Genomic DNA, 20,691 nt, shown 5'->3' on the forward strand with positions numbered 1-20,691 from the left:
AAATGATGTGTGGCTCTGGTCCATAGGGGTGCCCCATATAGACCCTATAGTATCAGCTGTATGCTACTGAGCAGCTTTTAACCCCACAATAACATGCATCCAATACCCCTGACAGGAATAAAAAGCCTTTGGTGTATGTATATTTTATGTGTTACATAACTATATTTATAATGTTTGAAAAGTGTGCTTAAGAAAGTTTAAATGTGTTTCAAGAGTGTGGGAGGGGTATTTTAAGGCTTGGAATATAAAAAATAATATTTTTGGGTAGTCTTTCTATATCGTGGATTTTCACCAATTGTAGCCCAGCCCTGGAACTTAACCCCCTTGATAAACAGGGGATAACAGTATGCTTTGACTAAGTCATCCTGGTGATAAAGGGGATAGGGACTTATTATATATGTATATTTGTGACAACAGACGTAAAGTACACACACCTTGCCCATGAAACCCACAAAATGTGGTATTTAACTAATAGCAAAACAGTCTTCTTTTTAATATACATTGCACTTGCAACTAGGAGTGGAGTAGAAATGGGGATGTTTCAAGGAGGGAGTTACAAGGTGTGCAAAGATGGTGTGTGAAACAAAGAGGATGGGAGGAAATAGAAGGAAAGGTAGTGAGTGGTGGGATGATGAAGCAAAGAAGGTTGTAGAAGAGAAGAAACCAGCATTCATAGGTTGGTTGCAAAATAGGATGAGAGAGTCATATGAGAGGTACAAAGAAAAGAGAAGTAAAGCATAAAATAAAGGAGGCAAAAAGGAGAGCAGATGTGAAATGGGGCAAGAGTATGACAGAAATTTTTTAAAGTAATAAAAAGATGTTTTGGAAGGAAATTAAGAGGAGGAGGCAAATCAAGTAGAGAAGAAAAGGTGAAAGGTGCAGATGGAGAGATGATAGTGGAAGACATGATGGTAAAAGGAAATTGGTCAAGTATTTTAGGGAGTTGCTAAATGTGGAGGTTAGGGAGGGAAAGGTAGTTGCAGTGGGAGGTGCTAAGAAAAAGACAATGATGAATGAGGAAAATAGAGGAGAAATAAGAAAAGATGAGGTGAAAGCAGTTATTAAAATGGTGAGAGCAGGTAAGGAACCTGGGTTGGATGGGTGTCATGTGGAATGTCTAAAAAAGGGAGGTACAGGTTTGGTAAACTGTCTGGTGAGGTTATTTGATGTTTGTCTAAAAGAGGGTAGAGTGCTGGAGGACTGGAGGAGTGCCTGTATGGTTCCACTTTACAAGTGAAATGGGGACAAATGTGAGTATAGTAGTGTCAGAGGGATCAATTTGTTGAGTGTAGTTGGGAAGGTTTGATTGAGAGGATTAGGTGAGAAACAGAGGGAGTAATTGGTGAGGAACGGTGTGGATATGGGAAAGGTATGGGTTGCATAGATCAGATTTTTTGTGGTAAAACAGATATACAAGAAAGCTTAAGAAAAAGGTAAGGATATTTTTTGGGGGCCTTTATGGATTTGGAAAAGGCTTATGACAAGGTAGACAGGAAGGCACTGTGATAGGTATTGCAGAAACATATATGGATGGGGTGGTGCAAGAGGTAAATGCAAGGGTAATGGGTCAGGAATTGGAAATGATTAAAAAATGGAGAAAAATAGAAGTTAAGCCAGTTGTTGTTTGCTGACAACACTGATTGTAACAGGATCAGTGGAATTAAGGAAGTTAGTGACTGAGTTTTGGGAGGTGTGCAAAGGAAGGAAGTTGAAGATTAATGTGGGTAAAAGTAAGGTAATGAGATGTACAAAAGGAGAGAATGGCAGCAAATTGGAAGTGAGTATTAAGGGAAAGAGACTGGAGGAAGTGGGTAGCTTTAGGTGCTTGAGTGCAAATGTGGCAGGAAAGGTAGGAGTGGTGGAGGAAGAATGTAAATTTAGAGAAGTAAATGCCTTGGGTGATTAAAAAATGTAAAGAGAAATAGACATTTGGGAATGGATGCTAAGAGGAGATTGTATGAAGGAGTGATTGTGCCAACAGCACTGTATAGAGTAGAGACATGGAACATAAGAGAGGAAGTGCTTAAATGTATTTACCTAGTTGTATTTTATGGGACGGGAGCTATGCTCGTAGTGACCTATTTTTGTATCTCTCCACATCCAGTTTATTCTTGAAATCGTGTATAGTTCTGGCATTTACTGTTTCTCTGTTCAGTTTGTTCCAGACATCGATCACTCTGTGTGGGAAGCTATTTTTTTCAGGTCTCTTCTGTAACTGTCTTTCTTTAGTTTCTTTTTGTGTCCTCTTGTTTCTCTTTTGTCCCATTTTAATAGGTCGTCTCTATTGAGAACTTCCATCCCTTTCATAATTCTGAAAATGGTCAACAAATCGCCTCTTTCCCTTCTCTGTTCTAGTGTTGACAGCTGTAATTTCTCCAATCTTTGTTCATATGTCAGATTTGATAGTGTGGGTGCCATTTTTGTCGCTGCTCTTTGGATTCTTTCTATTTTTTTTTTTTTTTTTTTTTTATTATTTTTTTTTTTTTGTTGTTGTTGTTGTTGTTGTTGTTGTTGTTGTAGGTGCCCACATTGATACAGCATATTCTAACTTCTGTCTTATCAGTGTAACAATTATTTTCTTACCCATCTCCTCATCCATGTAATCAAAGGGCACTTTCATTGATCTTAATAAGTTGAAAGTCTCTCCAAATAATTTATTTACATGTTTGTCAGGTGTCAAGTCACTGGAGATGATTACTCCTAGGTCCCTCTCTGAGTTTTCTTTTTTGACTTGTTTGTTTCCAATCATATATTTTCCTGAAACTGTATTTTTACCTCTTCCAAGTTCTATTATGCTACATTTCTTGATGTTGAAGTTCATCTCATGTCTCCGGCACCGTTCCCATACTTTATCCGGGTCATCTTGCAGCGATCTGCAATCTTCTTCTGTTTTCACTCTCTTGAGTAATTTGGCATTGTCAGCAAAAAAGTTCATGTAACAATTTACTCCCTCATCCATATCATTTATGTATATGGCAAACATTAAAGGAGCCAAAACAGAGCCTTGGGGGACGCCTTTTTACATCTTCCCATTTCGAATTTTTCTCCCAGTTAAGAAATCCTTCACCCATTCCAACAGTTTGCCTTGAATTCCTCCTATTTTTTCAATTTTACTTATTAATTTTTATGTGGAACCTTGTCAAATGCCTTCTGCAAAAATCCAAGAAGGTGCAGTCTGCCCATCCATCCCTTTCTTGTGTTATCTCAATTAGTCTCAAGTAAAAGCAGATCAGATTTGTGGTGCACGATCTTCCACTTCTAAAACCAAATTGTTTAGGGTTTATTATTTTGTTATCCTCCAAATGTTTGGTCCATTTGTTCCTGATGAACTTTTCACATATTTTTGCTGCTGTGCTTGTGAGGCACACCGGTCTGAAGTTTGTAGGATCTTCCCTATTTCCTCCTTTATGTATTGGTACTACGTTTGCATCTTTCCAATCTTGCGGTACCTTTCCCTCTTTGAGTGAGAAGTCTATTATCTTGTATAGTTTGTCAGTTCATCTATACACTCTTTTAGTATCCAATTTGCAATTACATCTGGTCTGTGCGACTTTCTGACATTTAGGCTTTTTATATGGTCTCTTATTTCCCTTTGTGTTATTTTTATTTCTTTCATCATGAGTGATCTTTCTTGTTGTCCATCCTCTCAGGATTGTGAGCTCTCAATTGTGAAAACAGACCTAAAATGTCTGATCATAACTTCTGCCATCTCTGTGTCATTTATGTATTCTTTATCTCCTTCATGCAGTGTTATTATACCATGCTTATCCTTTAGTTTGTCATTTATATCCCTGTAAAAGAGTTTTGGTTGATCCTTACATTTGTCTATGATATCCCTTTCATATTCTCTTTTTTCTTTCCTGCATATATTTACATATTCGTTCCTAAGTTTAGTGTATGTTTGCCATTTAGATGTTTTTCTGTCTTCCATTTTTTCCAGGCTTTGTCTCTCCTGGCTTTAGCCTCACTACATCTTTTGTTGAACCAACATTTTATATAAATCTCTTTTTGTTTCTTTTTTGGTACATATTTGTTAATTCCTTCTTTGTACTTTTCTTTGAATATGTTCCATTTGTCTTCCATCTTTGTTTCCTCTTTAGAGAACTTATCCCAATTTGTGTTTTGGAAAAATTTCCTTAGTTTTACAAAGTCCGTTTTGTTGTACATAAATCTTCCTTCTCTATGTTTATCATTCCTATTTATGTTGTTCTGTTCTTTTAATTCAAACTCTATTAGTATATGGTCACTTTTTCCAATTGGTGTTTTATACTCCATTTTGTTCACAATATCTGGTTCAGAAGTTAATATTAAGTCTAGTTTCGATGGTTCCTCATTGTTTCTATATCTAGTATTTTCCTTAACCCATTGCGTTAGGGTGTATTTGATGGTCATATCTAGTAGAATATTGCTCCAAAGTTCATCTCCCCCTTTAACTATCATTTCTTCCCAAATTATGTCTTTTGCATTGAAATCGCCCATGATTACTATGTTTCCACCCTCTTTCAGTAACTCGTTTAGCACCTTCATTGTTTCTTCCAATAATTTGGAATGTTCGCTGTCCGACCACGCATGGGTTTTTGGTGGTACATACACTGCTACAAATTTTCTGCTTTTCATCTTTTTGTTTGCAATTTTAATCATAATTACTTCTACATTGTCTTGGCCTTTAATAATCTTTGTCACATTTAAATCTTTTTTGGTCAATATCATGACACCTCCTCCTTGCTTTTCAGTTCTATTTTTCGCCCAGTGGTTATATAGACCATATCCCACTATGCTTGTTGATAGCGGTCCTTTCAATTTTGTCTCTACTATGCCCATGATATCAGGTTTTTCTGTTTCTAGATAGTCATTTAGTTTGTTGATTCCAGAGATCATACCATCGATATTTGTGTATGCCACTTTTATTTTCATATTTTCTTTTCTTTTTTGGTTTAGGTTTCCATTTTTTTTATGTACCATTTTTTCAGTCTCAAGTCCAGCACTCTCCAAAATAACTCATTTTTTTCCGTCTCTGTTCTCTTTTCATTGCGATAATTTGCTTCATTTCTGAGCGCTTTGTCTTTCTCTTTTTCCTCATCACTCACTGTATTTACCTAGTTGTATTTTGTGGGAAGGGGAGCTATGCTCGTGGTGTCCTGCCTTTGTATCTCGCAGTGTCAAGTTTGCTTTTAAACTCATGAATGGTTTTTGCACATACTATTTCATTATCCAGATTGTTCCAAGTGTCCACTACTCTATGTAGAAAACTGTTTTTCTTCAGTTCTCTTCTGTAGCTATGTTTTTTTATTTTCTTTCCATGTCTTCTTGTGTTTCTCTTGTCCCAATTTACTAAGTCCTCTCTATCGAGTATCTCTGCTGTGTTTGAGATGAAATGTCTGAGAAGTATAGTAGGGGTTACTAAGCTGGGTAGAGTGAGAAATGAAGAGGCGAGGAAGAGCGTATGTATTTACCTAGTTAAGTGATGTGCATTTCACCACCATAACCAGTTTTTTATTCATGAGGACATTATTGAACCAAAGAGGTGATTGACTTTTTTAATGTGATACCAATTGTTTTCAGAAGTATGAGCAGAAACTATGGGAGAGAGGTAGATTTGCAATCATTTGTCACTGCATTAGTAGCCATGGATCCAACAACTCAGCATGGCTTTGAGCCAGCAGAGATAAGATGTCATCATATTTTTAGGTAAAATTCTAATGTTTCTTCATGTATATATGAACATGAAATAGTTTTCTTGAACCATACCAACCTTCTAGGAATTTGATTCCCCCCCAAACAGTGTATACTTTGTCAAGAAACTTATATAATATTGTCCTGCTGTGGATGTGCTGTGTCTTGCTGGATTGCTTCTGACCTGGACAGTGGGCAGGAGACAGGGTGACCCTTTGTCCACAAGAATTAAGATGAGAGGGAAACAATGGGTAGTGGATAGGATTGGAATGGGTGGGAGTGGGTATATGTCTTGGCTACCTACCTCCCTTATAAGGGGATAACCCTTGATATATAGATAGAGTTTTGATTAATGTTTATTCATTTATCTAAAGGTTTAATTCCCATCTCTTGAACATTTTCTTCCTCAGGTACTATAATGAGAATTGTGATGATGTTTTAGACTCCAGTGAAATGAAGGACATGGTTCATGACATCCGTAGGTTACAAGGGAAGGCAGTAAATACTGATCAGTTGAATGAGGAAGTCAGAGAAGCATTTTGGTCAGTGTGCCATATTTGATGTTTGATATATTATTTTTCATATTTCTTTTAAGGATTATGAGTGCAGTTTATATATTTGTGTCTATAATAAAAAAAATACTTATTTTCATTTTTTCTATTTATCCTTGCAGTGTTTTCAGTCCACATATTGATAACCAGCTGACCCTTGCAGAGTTTTTGAATGGTGTTGGGCAGCTCAGATTTAGGGGAACCTCTCTTCTCTACCGTTCTTCTTCACCAGTTGTTAAGCACATTATACATAAAAACTCAAGGTAGTAGAATTTTGTATTTAGAAATAAGTTACACCTCTTATCATCCTTTTATGGCATCTTTAGTGTTCCACATCTAATCTTCCTTTACTCCCTTACTTCTTTTTTTCATGAGGGGATGAAGAAGGGGGGTCGCCGGTTAAATGAAGTGGTCTTGCTATGGATGTGCTGTGTCTTGCTTCATTGTTTTTGACCCAGGGCAGTGGGCAAGATGCAGGGATGACCCATCATTCAGGAGGAGCCAAAAAAAGAGGGAGGGAGGGGTAGTGGATGAGAGTGGAGTATGTGGGGATGAAATGGGTAAGAGTGGATTTATGCCTTTGACTTTGGCTATCTCCCTTTTAAGGGGGAAAAAGCCCTTTGTATATGTATGTATGTACTCCCATACTTGGGTATTGACTGCAAGGTAACATGCAGTTGATATTTTGTATTTTATTCATTTAGTTGTTATATTATTTTTTTTTTCTCTCTTTCCCAGAGGCACATATCATTAGTCTATATATTTTGAGTTTAAGATCTGCACTTATCAATGAATTATGATACTTTTGTACTGTTGATGTCCCACCAATTTGTTGCCTCCTTGAATCTGTTCTTCACTACTTTTATGACTCTCTTTCTTCCTGATCCCCTTGTGTAGGTGTGTGTGTTGGGGGGGAGGGGGTTGGAGAAGAATGCCGGCACCATGTGATTATGGTGGCAACATGCATGTTGTAGAAGGTGACTAAATAGGATGGTGTGAGGGAACTTTGGATCCCCCAGTCTATTTTTCTTCCACAAAAAGTGAATGCATGAGAGGGTCTGGGAGGACTCCAGCCAGAACCCTAGTAATTGGGTTATTAACCTCTTCAATACAAGTCAAATATTCATGCACACATCAGGTTACCTGATGTATGATGATGCATCACAATACACAAATTACAAAATATAAAGTTATTGCTATTATACTTGTTCTCTTTCACCCTACATAAATATAACATCACAGAAAACTTGATCAAGCCTGTTCACAGAATATGGGGGTTACTCAGCTACAACTACAATATAAAAATAATCAGGAAACTGATGCTGGCATCCCCATATACGCCCATTCACGGCTCATGATACATACATAGGCATTATCATATTCAAGAGGTTAAATGTGTACGGAAGAGTATTTAGAGAGTTGAAAATAAATTAGGAACCAGTGATGGTAGTGATGGATATCTGCTAATGGATGTCCTGCTTAATGAACATAAGAGAGAATGCCTTACTCACATCTTCAAATCCTATCAACATCCTGCCCTTAGCCTCAAGAGACTGATACATGGTTTTCAGACCAGGATGAAAATCTGTCAGTAAGTTTCAACTGTATTTCCTCCACCTTTTCACATATAGTGATAGAAACTGTCCCACACTAATACAGCACAGACAACAGTTCAACATTTCTCCTGAGTCCTGAGAGAGGTCTATGAGAGGGCCTGAAGACTTGGCAGCCACTGTGAGGCTATGGGTAGCCAGTGAAACTTGAGGCAACAGTCATTATTAAACCAGACTATGGTTTGGACATCAATCTATCTATACCCCAAGGACTTTTTCTCCCTTATAAGGGAGGTAGTAATCCACCACCTTTGTTTCTCTTTTATCTTAGCACCTCGTGGATGAAGAGTCATCTGTCTTCTGTCCACTGCCCAGTTTAGAAGCAATGCAGCAAGACATAGCACATTCATAGCAGGGCTGCCTCACTTCCAACCCCCCTTCCTCATCCCCTCATGTTGATAATAGAGTAGACAGGGAAAAATCCCTTCAGGTTGCATCAAAATATTCATACACAACCATCCTCCACTCACCCTTATCCCCTGCCTTCTCCATTCCATGCTTAACAGACATTCCCCTGATGTTGAATTCTCCTTTAACCCCATACATCTCATCTTTGGTTGTCTCCTCAAGTTCACTCCATCCACCTCTGCTTTCCACACTTCTTTTATTGATTTTTTCCCCCTCATTCTCTCCATGTGTCCAAACCATCCCAATACTCAGCCCTGTATGCCAGCTGTCTTTCCACTCCCACTCTCCTCCTCATGGGACTAGGTTTGGACATGAATTGATAAAAAAGAATAAATGGGATTTTAAGAGTTTGATTTGTTCCTGTATAAACTGTCCAGTACTGTCTTGGATAGACCAGTGGATGTGATCTGTTGATACTCAGGGGCAGTGATAGTAGTAGGATTGACCAAGTGGTGCCCAAACTCTCTCTGATCACTACTTTATTACATTGTTTGGTCTTGCAGACTGAAACGAGCCTTAAGCCCAAGCCTCAGAAGAGGCAAGTTTATGGCAAAGAAAGTCAGACCTTTGTCTGGAGGAACAAGGACAATCGATAACAGAAAGACAACAGAACCTGCACTAGATTCAGATCATGAAAATCAATCAGGATTTGGTGAGTAAAGTTTAACTTGCTTTTTTACATTCTGTAGTCTTGCTTATCACCAGAAATTAGATTGAAATATTTAGTTATTATTATTATTATTATTATTATTTTTATTTATTTATTTTATTTATTTATTTATTTTTTCTTTAACTTTGAGTTTCTTTTACTGAAAATCTGCAACCCCACAGCACCTGGTGATGGTCCTCAGGGTTTCTCTCAGATCCCTTTGGGAAGAAATGCTGGACTTGTCTGAGTTGTATTTACCTAATTGTAGCATACAGAAAAGGTGCTATCCTCTTGGTGTCTTGTCTTTTGTTCTGTGTTCATCATACTTAGCCTTTTCAATACAAGTCAGATTCTTGCGCGCAGCATTGGTTGTCTAATGTACGATGATTCAATGGTGCATCACAATACTCATGTTATAAAATATAAAGTCACAGTTGTATTATTTGTTCTCTGAATATTAATAATCACAGAAAAAATGATCAAGTCAGCTCACAGAACAAGGGGGTCACTCAGCTACAACTACAAAGTAAATATAATCAAGCTGCCAATGCCAGCATCCTCATATACTCACTTGCACTTCATGACACTTATGTAGATGTGTCGTGCTCCCCGGATTACGTATATAAAGTTAAATGGTGGCTGTGGCTAAAATGGTTGGATCAGGGAAGTACGAAAAAGTGTATCTCACATTATTTTCTCTCAAAATAGTGGTGTTGAATGAGACTAAATTCTCCTATCTATTAAATGAAGCGGCCTTGCTGTGGATGTACTGTGTCTTGCGACACTGCTTCTGACCCAGGGCGGTGGGCAGGGTGCAGGGATGACCCGTCATCCAGGAGGTGCTCAGATGAGAGGAAGGGTGGGAGGGGTGTGGAGGGTATTTAGGGATGAAATGGGTGGGAGTGTTTTTATGCCTTTCCCTTTTTGGCTACCTCCCTTGGAAGGGGGAAAAAGCCTTGGTATATGTATGTATGTATGTCTGTATGTCTTTTATTTGTTGTTTTATTATTTGCAATTGACGATTAAGTGTAATTGAGTGTACAGGGTGTGGGAGGCTGGACTTCAATTAGATACTATACAGACCTTCTATATGGGTATCCTGGTCATAGTTTTAACTTAGACTGCTAATTGGTGAGGGCGCCTCAAGACTCATGATTCAAGACTCAAGACACGACTATACAATACTAGACTTTAAACTTAGACTGCCTTGACTCTGTGTGAGGCTCCTCCTTCCAGGGTTGTAATTTCCATCTTAGGATTAACATGTTTGGCTACAGACAAAGCTCTAAAACACATTTGACCAATCAAAACAAGGAAAGAAGAAACCAGGGAGAAGGAAGAAAATTAAAAGTGGCCTATACCAACATTGACGGACTAATTTCGGGACTGAACGAACTCAATGATTATCTGTTAGAAGCAAAACCAGACATAATGGGAATTGTAGAGACTAAACTAAGAGGTGAAATACCATCCACTGTTATCGGACAAGGTTTATACAACTACTGGATAAAAAACAGGGACAAGAAACAGGGAGGGGGAATCATGTTCTTGGCCAAGAAAGACCTAAAGGTGACAAAAATTGCAGAGGGCAAAGGTAATGCTGAATTGATCATGATAAAAGTCGAAGGCAAGAATATGAAAAGTAGAAAGTTTGTGGTGACTTATGTGCCTCCAAAAACAAGCGCTTGGAAAGAAATTGAACATACAAAAATGCTAGATGACACAAGAAAATCACTCAATGAGATACTAATGGGTAAGGGTAATCTGGTAGTTATGGGGGACTTCAATTGCAAAGAAATTTGTTGGGACAGCATGACAGTGCAAGGAGGAGATGACTCGTGGGGCAATGTACTGCTAGATATGACCATGGAGTACACAATGACCCAATGGGTCCATGAAAACACAAGGTACAGAAATAATGAAGAGCCATCGAAACTAGATCTAATATTTACAACAGAGCCTGAAATAGTGCATAAAGTCCAGTATGAGACACCAATTGGAAAGAGTGACCATGTACTCATCGAAACTATACTAAAGGAAGAAATAGACATAGAGAGGAACGAAAAGCATAGGAAAGGAAGACTGAGGTACAACAAAACAGACTTTACAAAACTAAAGACATTCTTCCGGAATGCAAACTGGGAAATATTTTACAGGGAAGAAACAGCAGTGGAAGAGAAATGGAATATATTGATGGAAAACTACAATGAAGGGGTAAACAGGCATGTACCAAGACAAAAGCGAGAGAGAGAGTACATTAAATGTTGGTTCAACAAAAGATGCAGTGAGGCAAAAGACAGAAGGGACAAAGCTTGGAAAAAGTGGAGAAAAGACAAAAAACAAAGCAAATGGCAAATTTATGTTAACTATAGAAATGAGTATGTTAATGTGAGAAGAGAGGAGAAAAGGAACCATGAGAAGGATATTATAGACAAATGCAAAGAGCAACCCAAACTATTCTATCGGTATGTGAATGGTAAACTTAAAAACAAACAGGAATTGGTGAAACTATGCCAAGGAAACATAGAATACACAGAAGATTTAGAGATGGCCGAAGTCATGAACAATCACTTTAAATCTGTTTTCACCAGAGAGAAAATACCGAATTGTGACATAGACAAAAACAAGAAATCTCCCCTCATGAATGAGTTTACAGCATCACTAAAGGAAATATCAGAACATTTATTAAGGCTGGATGTCAGAAAATCACATGGCCCTGACGGTATTGCAAATTGGATTCTAAAGGAGTGCAAAGAAGAACTAACAGACAAAATACACATCTTAATAAACAGCTCACTCAAAGAAGGAAAGATACCCGAGGACTGGAAAAACGCTAACATTGTACCAATACACAAAGGAGGAAACAAAGAAGAACCCACCAACTATAGGCCAGTATCACTAACAAGCACCATTGCCAAAATTTGTGAGAAAATAATCAAGAATAGATGGGTAAAACATCTGGAAGACAATGACATATTAAACCCAAGACAATTCGGATTCAGACAAGGAAGATCATGCTCCACAAACTTAATATGCTTTTACTCAAGACTAATAGACATAGTGCAAGAAAGAAATGGATGGGCTGATTGTGCATTCCTAGACTTGCAAAAAGCCTTTGACAAAGTACCACACAGAAAACTACTAAAAAAACTGGAACACATAGGAGGAATACAGGGAAACCTACTAAAATGGATAGAGGACTTTCTGACTGGTAGAAAGATGAGAGTAGTGCTCAGAGAAAAATATTCAGACTGGAAAGAGGTGATCAGTGGAGTACCGCAAGGATCTGTGCTGGCACCAATAATGTTTGCTATCTATATGAATGACATGGATGAGGACGTGAACTGCTACATGAGCTTCTTTGCCGATGACGCCAAACTGCTAAGGAAAATAGAAACTGATGAGGACTGTGAAGCACTGCAAGAAGACCTAAATAGGGTATGGAACTGGAGTCAGAAATGGGAAGTGGACTTTAATACGAAGAAGTGTAGCATAATGGAGTTTGGAAAAAGCAAAAACAGAATATCAGGAAAATATACAATTGGAACCAAAGAAGTAAAGAAAGTAGGATCCGAAAAAGATTTGGGAGTAATTATCACGAACGACTTGTCCTATGATATACAGATTAACAAAATTGTCGGGGAGACTTACAACTTGCTAAGATCAATAAAAGTGGCGTTTACATACTTGGACGAAGACATGATGAAAAAAATATTGGTTACATTGATAAGGCCTAGATTAGAGTATGCAGCGACATTGTGGTCCCCCAGTACCAAAAAGAATATAAAGAAAATAGAAAGAATCCAAAGAGCAGCTACAAAAATGGCACCTGCACTTGCAAACCTATCATACGAAGAGAGATTGGCTAAACTGGAGTTACCGACACTGGAGCAAAGAAGAGAGAGAGGTGACCTATTGACCATCTACAGAATCATGAAAGGCACAGAGGTACTCGATAGTGAGAACTTACTTAACTGGGACAAAAGAAACACAAGAGGACATGGAAAGAAAATAAAAAAACATAGCTATAGAAGAGAACTGAAGAAAAACAGTTTTCCTCATAGAGTTTTGGACACTTGGAACAAACTGGACAATGAAATAGTATGCGCAAAAACCATTCATGAGTTTAAAAACAAACTAGACACTGCAAGATACAAAGGCGGGACAACACGAGCATAGCTCCCCTTCCCGCAAAATACAACTAGGTAAATACAACTAGGTAAATATTGCAGTAAGGGGTCACTGGTGTCATGTGTTGTTTTTCAGCTGGGCTTTTAGTAAAAGCCTTACCTTAGCACAATTTAAATTATGTTTTGGTTGCTCTTCTCGAGAAGGGGCCACCCATGCGCATGATGCCAGTGTGCGATGATATAAACTAGTATCAACTAGTGGTGATGTTGTCATCGTCAAACCAATCACCACAGATGTCATTGTATGGAAGATTTTTTTTTTTTTTTTTCCTTTATGTAGAAAATTGTATTTCATAATATCCTTCATATGCAAAAATCATGAAAAAAAGTGAAAAATGAGGATGGTAGAATATTGTAAAAAGATCTAGATTCTGTTTTTGCATGGAGCCAAGAATGGAAATGAAGTTCAATACCAAAAAAAAATACAAAATGTTGGAAATGGGTAATAGCAGCAAAAAGCCATCCTTAAACTATTCCTTGGGAAGTGAACCCATTACAAAAGCGAAAGAGGAGCAAGACTTGGAAGTGTTGACAAAAGACAACCTGTCACCTGACAGCAGGATTGTGGGGGCAACATATGGACTACTGCAAAAGATTAAAGTTGCGTTCCATTATATGGATGAAGAGATGATGTACAAAGGACAGCAACCAAATTGGTCCCCATCCTGGCAGATAAACCATATGAGGAAAGACTAAAAGTACTGGGTCCACCAACTTTGAAAGATTGAAGAGAAAGAGGTGACATGATTACAGTGTTCAGGTCAATAAAGGGGATAGATTGCATTGACAGGAGAGGCCATATTAAAGATGGGAGGGTTTTAAGAGGACATGGGAGTAAATTATGAAAGACCACATGTCTAAAGGATGGGAAGAATACATTTTTCCATATAAATGTATGAATATGTGGAATAGCTTAGGTGATATAGCCCAAGCTCAAACAATACATGAGTTGAAACCTAAATATGATAATTGGAAATCAAAGATACAGAGATACAGGTTAAATTGGAACTGTACATGAATTTGAGTCTAGATATGTTAAAAAATTAGATAATAGCAGATGGGACCCAACAAGCATCGCTCCTTTCCTGTATACTACAATTAGGTAAATACATGTGGTCTTTTTCAATTTGCCCCTATGATTTTTGCTAGTAACCACGAGGAAATTTAAAGAACGGAATACTAAACGTTTTCGTCTATTAAGACATTTTCAAAGTACAAAGTGTCACAACAAAGTATAACTTAAATACAAAAGTATAGAAAACAGGAGAGGTCACTCAACGTAAATACATACATATACCAAGGCTTTTTCCCCCTTCCAAGGGAGGTAGCCAAAAAGGGAAAGGCATAAAAACATTCCCACCCATTTCATCCCTAAATACACTCCACACCCCTCCCACCCTCCCTCTCATCTGAGCACCTCCTGGATGACGGGTCATCCCTGCACCCTGCCCACCGCTGTTTGACCAATATATTGGTCAAACTGGCAAGGAATTAAAACTTAGATTGAACCAGCATAAGTATAGTGTCCGTACTGGCCAATCTTCAAGTGGGATTTTTGCTCACATTAGAGACTACAATCACTGTATTGATTGGGACAATTCCCAAGAAATTGTTTCAAGTAATTCTTATTTGATAAGGAATATAATTGAATCGTGTCTCATTAAAAAAAACTTTCAATGAAAATCTCAATTTAAGCACTGGTCTTTTTAAACTAGATAATTTTGTTATTAACCAAATTGTAGGACAATGTCCCAAAGCTCCGCCTTAGCCATCTTGTGTGACCTTTTTTCACCTGTGTCAACTGTCACCCATTTTTATTTATTTATTCTTGTATTTACCTAGTTGTATTTTGCGGGAAGGGGAGCTATGCTCGTGATGTCCCGCCTTTGTATCTTGCAGTGTCTAGTTTGTTTTTAAACTCATGAATGGTTCTTGCGCATACTATTTCATTGTCCAGTTTGTTCCAAGTGTCCAAAACTCTATGAGGAAAACTGTTTTTCTTCAGTTCTCTTCTATAGCTATGTTTTTTTATTTTCTTTCCATGTCCTCTTGTGTTTCTTTTGTCCCAGTTAAGTAAGTTCTCTCTATCGAGTACCTCTGTGCCTCTCATGATTCTGTAGATGGTCAATAGGTCACCTCTCTCTCTTCTTTGCTCCAGTGTCGGTAACTCCAGTTTAGCCAATCTCTCCTCGTATGATAGGTTTGCAAGTGCAGGTGCCATTTTTGTAGCTGCTCTTTGGATTCTTTCTATTTTCTTTATATTCTTTTTGGTACTGGGGACCACAATGTCGCCGCATACTCTAATCTAGGCCTTATCAATGTAACCAATATTTTTTTTATCATGTCTTCGTCCAAGTATGTAAACGCCACTTTTATTGATCTTAGCAAGTTGTAAGTCTCCCCGACAATTTTGTTAATCTGTATATCATAGGACAAGTCGTTCGTGATAATTACTCCCAAATCTTTTTCGGATCCTACTTTCTTTACTTCTTTGGTTCCAATTGTATATTTTCCTGATATTCTGTTTTTGCTTTTTCCAAACTCCATTATACTACACGTCTTAGTATTAAAGTCCACTTCCCATTTCTGACTCCAGTTCCATACCCTATTTAGGTCTTCTTGCAGTGCTTCACAGTCCTCATCAGTTTCTATTTTCCTTAGCAGTTTGGCATCATCGGCAAAGAAGCTCATGTAGCAGTTCACGTCCTCGTCCATGTCATTCATATAGATAGCAAACATTATTGGTGCCAGCACAGATCCTTGCGGTACTCCACTGATCACCTCTTTCCAATCTGAATATTTTTCTCTGAGCACTACTCTCATCTTTCTACCAGTCAGAAAGTCCTCTATCCATTTTAGTAGGTTTCCTTGTATTCCTCCTATGTGTTCCAGTTTTTTTTAGTAATTTTCTGTGTGGTACTTTGTCAAAGGCTTTTTGCAAGTCTAGGAATGCACAATCAGCCCATCCATTTCTTTCTATTAGTCTTGAGTAAAGGCATATTAAGTTTGTGGAGCATGATCTTCCTTGTCTGAATCCGAATTGTCTTGGGTTTAATATGTCATTGTCTTCCAGATGTTTTACCCATCTATTCTTGATTATTTTCTCACAAATTTTGGCTATGGTGCTTGTTAGTGATACTGGCCTATAGTTGGTGGGTTCTTCTTTGTTTCCTCCTTTGTGTATTGGTACAATGTTAGCGTTTTTCCAGTCCTCGGGTATCTTTCCTTTTTTGAGTGAGCTGTTTATTAAGATGTGTATTTTGTCTGTTAGTTCTTCTTTGCACTCCTTTAGAATCCAATTTGCAATACCGTCAGGGCCATGTGATTTTCTGACATCCAGCCTTGATAGATGTTCTGATATTTCCTTTAGTGATGCTGTAAACTCATTCATGAGGGGAGATTTCTTGTTTTTATCTATGTCACAATTTGGTATTTTCTCACTGGTGAAAACAGATTTAAAGTGATTGTTCATGACTTCGGCCATCTCTAAATCTTCTGTGTATTCTATGTTTCCTTGGCATAGTTTCACCATTTCCTGTTTGTTTTTAAGTTTACCATTCACATACCGATAGAATAGTTTGGGTTGCTCTTTGCATTTGTCTATAATATCCTTCTCATGGTTCCTTTTTTCCTCTCTTCTCACATTAACATACTCATTTCTATAGTTAACATAAATTTGCCATTTGCTTGTGCGTGTGCATGCGTGCACATATATATGTATGTATGTATATGTATATATTTATTATTATTATTTCTATTTTTGTTTCTTTGTAAGACAATCCTTATGTATTTATGTTGAATCACATGTGTCAATTGTCACATTCTTATTTCTTGTTATTATCATTTATATTTTGTTTCTTTGTAGGATATCTCTTATGTATTTATGTTGAATGTCCTTTTATCACCTTGTCAATTGTCATCCTTATGTATTTATGTTGAGTGACATTTTATCACCTGTTTCAATTTTCACCCATTTTATTTTTGTTTCTTTGTAAGATAATCCTTACGTATTTACGTTGAGTGACCTCTCCTGTTTTCTATACTTTTGTATTTAAGTTATACTTTGTTGTGACACTTTGTACTTTGAAAATGTCTTAATAGACGAAAACGTTTAGTATTCCGTTCTTTAAATTTCCTCGTGGTTACAAGCAAAAATCTTCTACTACCACTTGTGACTAAGGTCACAAGTGGTAGTAGAAGACATATTTGAAAAAGTAGGTAACTTGGCAAAGAGTGAAAAATACAATAAGATATGGATAAAAAGAGAAATGAGTACTGAGGAATTAGAAAAAGAAAGGGCACTAAGAGAAGAAGCAAAGGAAAAAAACTTGAAAAGATCGGAGACAGAATGCAAAGAATTCCAGTGGAGAGTAATAGACTTGAGATTAAGACAATGGCGCTTCAAAACGAACAAAACAAGGGAAGAAGAAACCAGGGAGAAGGAAGAAAATTAAAAGTGGCCTATACCAACATTGACGGACTAATTTCGGGACTGAACGAACTCAATGATTATCTGTTAGAAGCAAAACCAGACATAATGGGAATTGTAGAGACTAAACTAAGAGGTGAAATACCATCCACTGTTATCGGACAAGGTTTATACAACTACTGGATAAAAAACAGGGACAAGAAACAGGGAGGGGGAATCATGTTCTTGGCCAAGAAAGACCTAAAGGTGACAAAAATTGCAGAGGGCAAAGGTAATGCTGAATTGATCATGATAAAAGTCGAAGGCAAGAATATGAAAAGTAGAAAGTTTGTGGTGACTTATGTGCCTCCAAAAACAAGCGCTTGGAAAGAAATCGAACATACAAAAATGCTAGATGACACAAGAAAATCACTCAATGAGATACTAATGGGTAAGGGTAATCTGGTAGTTATGGGGGACTTCAATTGCAAAGAAATTTGTTGGGACAGCATGACAGTGCAAGGAGGAGATGACTCGTGGGGCAATGTACTGCTAGATATGACCATGGAGTACACAATGACCCAATGGTTCCGTGAAAACACAAGGTACAGAAATAATGAAGAGCCATCGAAACTAGATCTAATATTTACAACAGAGCCTGAAATAGTGCATAAAGTCCAGTATGAGACACCAATTGGAAAGAGTGACCATGTACTCATCGAAACTATACTAAAGGAAGAAATAGACATAGAGAGGAACGAAAAGCATAGGAAAGGAAGACTGAGGTACAACAAAACAGACTTTACAAAACTAAAGACATTCTTCCGGAATGCAAACTGGGAAATATTTTACAGGGAAGAAACAGCAGTGGAATATATTGATGGAAAACTACAATGAAGGGGTAAACAGGCATGTACCAAGACAAAAGCGAGAGAGAGAGTACATTAAATGTTGGTTCAACAAAAGATGCAGTGAGGCAAAAGACAGAAGGGACAAAGCTTGGAAAAAGTGGAGAAAAGACAAAAAACAAAGCAAATGGCAAATTTATGTTAACTATAGAAATGAGTATGTTAATGTGAGAAGAGAGGAGAAAAGGAACCATGAGAAGGATATTATAGACAAATGCAAAGAGCAACCCAAACTATTCTATCGGTATGTGAATGGTAAACTTAAAAACAAACAGGAATTGGTGAAACTATGCCAAGGAAACATAGAATACACAGAAGATTTAGAGATGGCCGAAGTCATGAACAATCACTTTAAATCTGTTTTCACCAGAGAGAAAATACCGAATTGTGACATAGACAAAAACAAGAAATCTCCCCTCATGAATGAGTTTACAGCATCACTAAAGGAAATATCAGAACATTTATCAAGGCTGGATGTCAGAAAATCACATGGCCCGGACGGTATTGCAAATTGGATTCTAAAGGAGTGCAAAGAAGAACTAACAGACAAAATACACATCTTAATAAACAGCTCACTCAAAGAAGGAAAGATACCCGAGGACTGGAAAAACGCTAACATTGTACCAATACACAAAGGAGGAAACAAAGAAGAACCCACCAACTATAGGCCAGTATCACTAACAAGCACCATAGCCAAAATTTGTGAGAAAATAATCAAGAATAGATGGGTAAAACATCTGGAAGACAATGACATATTAAACCCAAGACAATTCGGATTCAGACAAGGAAGATCATGCTCCACAAACTTAATATGCTTTTACTCAAGACTAATAGACATAGTGCAAGAAAGAAATGGATGGGCTGATTGTGCATTCCTAGACTTGCAAAAAGCCTTTGACAAAGTACCACACAGAAAACTACTAAAAAAACTGGAACACATAGGAGGAATACAGGGAAACCTACTAAAATGGATAGAGGACTTTCTGACTGGTAGAAAGATGAGAGTAGTGCTCAGAGAAAAATATTCAGACTGGAAAGAGGTGATCAGTGGAGTACCGCAAGGATCTGTGCTGGCACCAATAATGTTTGCTATCTATATGAATGACATGGATGAGGACGTGAACTGCTACCTGAGCTTCTTTGCCGATGACGCCAAACTGCTAAGGAAAATAGAAACTGATGAGGACTGTGAAGCACTGCAAGAAGACCTAAATAGGGTATGGAACTGGAGTCAGAAATGGGAAGTGGACTTTAATACTAAGAAGTGTAGCATAATGGAGTTTGGAAAAAGCAAAAACAGAATATCAGGAAAATATACAATTGGAACCAAAGAAGTAAAGAAAGTAGGATCCGAAAAAGATTTGGGAGTAATTATCACGAACGACTTGTCCTATGATATACAGATTAACAAAATTGTCGGGGAGACTTACAACTTGCTAAGATCAATAAAAGTGGCGTTTACATACTTGGACGAAGACATGATAAAAAAAATATTGGTTACATTGATAAGGCCTAGATTAGAGTATGCAGCGACATTGTGGTCCCCCAGTACCAAAAAGAATATAAAGAAAATAGAAAGAATCCAAAGAGCAGCTACAAAAATGGCACCTGCACTTGCAAACCTATCATACGAAGAGAGATTGGCTAAATTGGAGTTACCGACACTGGAGCAAAGAAGAGAGAGAGGTGACCTATTGACCATCTACAGAATCATGAAAGGCACAGAGGTACTCGATAGTGAGAACTTACTTAACTGGGACAAAAGAAACACAAGAGGACATGGAAAGAAAATAAAAAAACATAGCTATAGAAGAGAACTGAAGAAAAACAGTTTTCCTCATAGAGTTTTGGACACTTGGAACAAACTGGACAATGGAATAGTATGCGCAAAAACCATTCATGAGTTTAAAAACAAACTAGACACTGCAAGATACAAAGGCGGGACATCACGAGCATAGCTCCCCTTCCCGCAAAATACAACTAGGTAAATACAACTAGGTAAATACGTGTTTTTTGTGATTACTGTTGCATTGCCCCTATGATGTTGTAATGTGCTCCTATCCTATCCTAGACCAGGATTTCTACTATATATTGTGGCGATAGGACAGTATTGAAACTTTTGGGGGGGGGGAAATCACCCCATATGCATATGCACCCCATATGCATATGCACCTCATATAAAATTTGAACCTTAATATCTTGTGGTTTAGATTGGCACAATGTCAATGGAGAACAGTGTAAAGCATTCACATAGATCCTACAGTTTTACAACTGTATTTTCTACTGATAGT

The 20,691-nt window shown here is 37.7% G+C and overlaps 1 protein-coding gene across 6 annotated transcripts in view; it reads left to right on the forward strand.

The window, feature by feature from the left end:
• LOC143040217 (uncharacterized) overlaps window positions 1-20,691 on the forward strand; it is a 225,905-nt gene that overhangs the window by 86,830 nt on the left and 118,384 nt on the right. For 5 of the 6 annotated variants that reach the window (XM_076210907.1, XM_076210905.1, XM_076210911.1 and 2 more), the window contains exons 6-9: window positions 5,563-5,688; window positions 6,084-6,215; window positions 6,347-6,487; window positions 8,749-8,897. In XM_076210907.1, coding sequence (XP_076067022.1) covers window positions 5,563-5,688; window positions 6,084-6,215; window positions 6,347-6,487; window positions 8,749-8,897 — 548 coding nt within the window. The remainder of the gene's footprint in view (window positions 1-5,562; window positions 5,689-6,083; window positions 6,216-6,346; window positions 6,488-8,748; window positions 8,898-20,691) is intronic. The other variant, XM_076210906.1, reaches the window with a different exon arrangement.

The sequence above is a fragment of the Oratosquilla oratoria genome, chromosome 28 (genome assembly GCF_046742065.1).
Source record: "Oratosquilla oratoria isolate Oo_2021 chromosome 28, ASM4674206v1, whole genome shotgun sequence".
NCBI classification, from domain to species: domain Eukaryota; kingdom Metazoa; phylum Arthropoda; class Malacostraca; order Stomatopoda; family Squillidae; genus Oratosquilla; species Oratosquilla oratoria.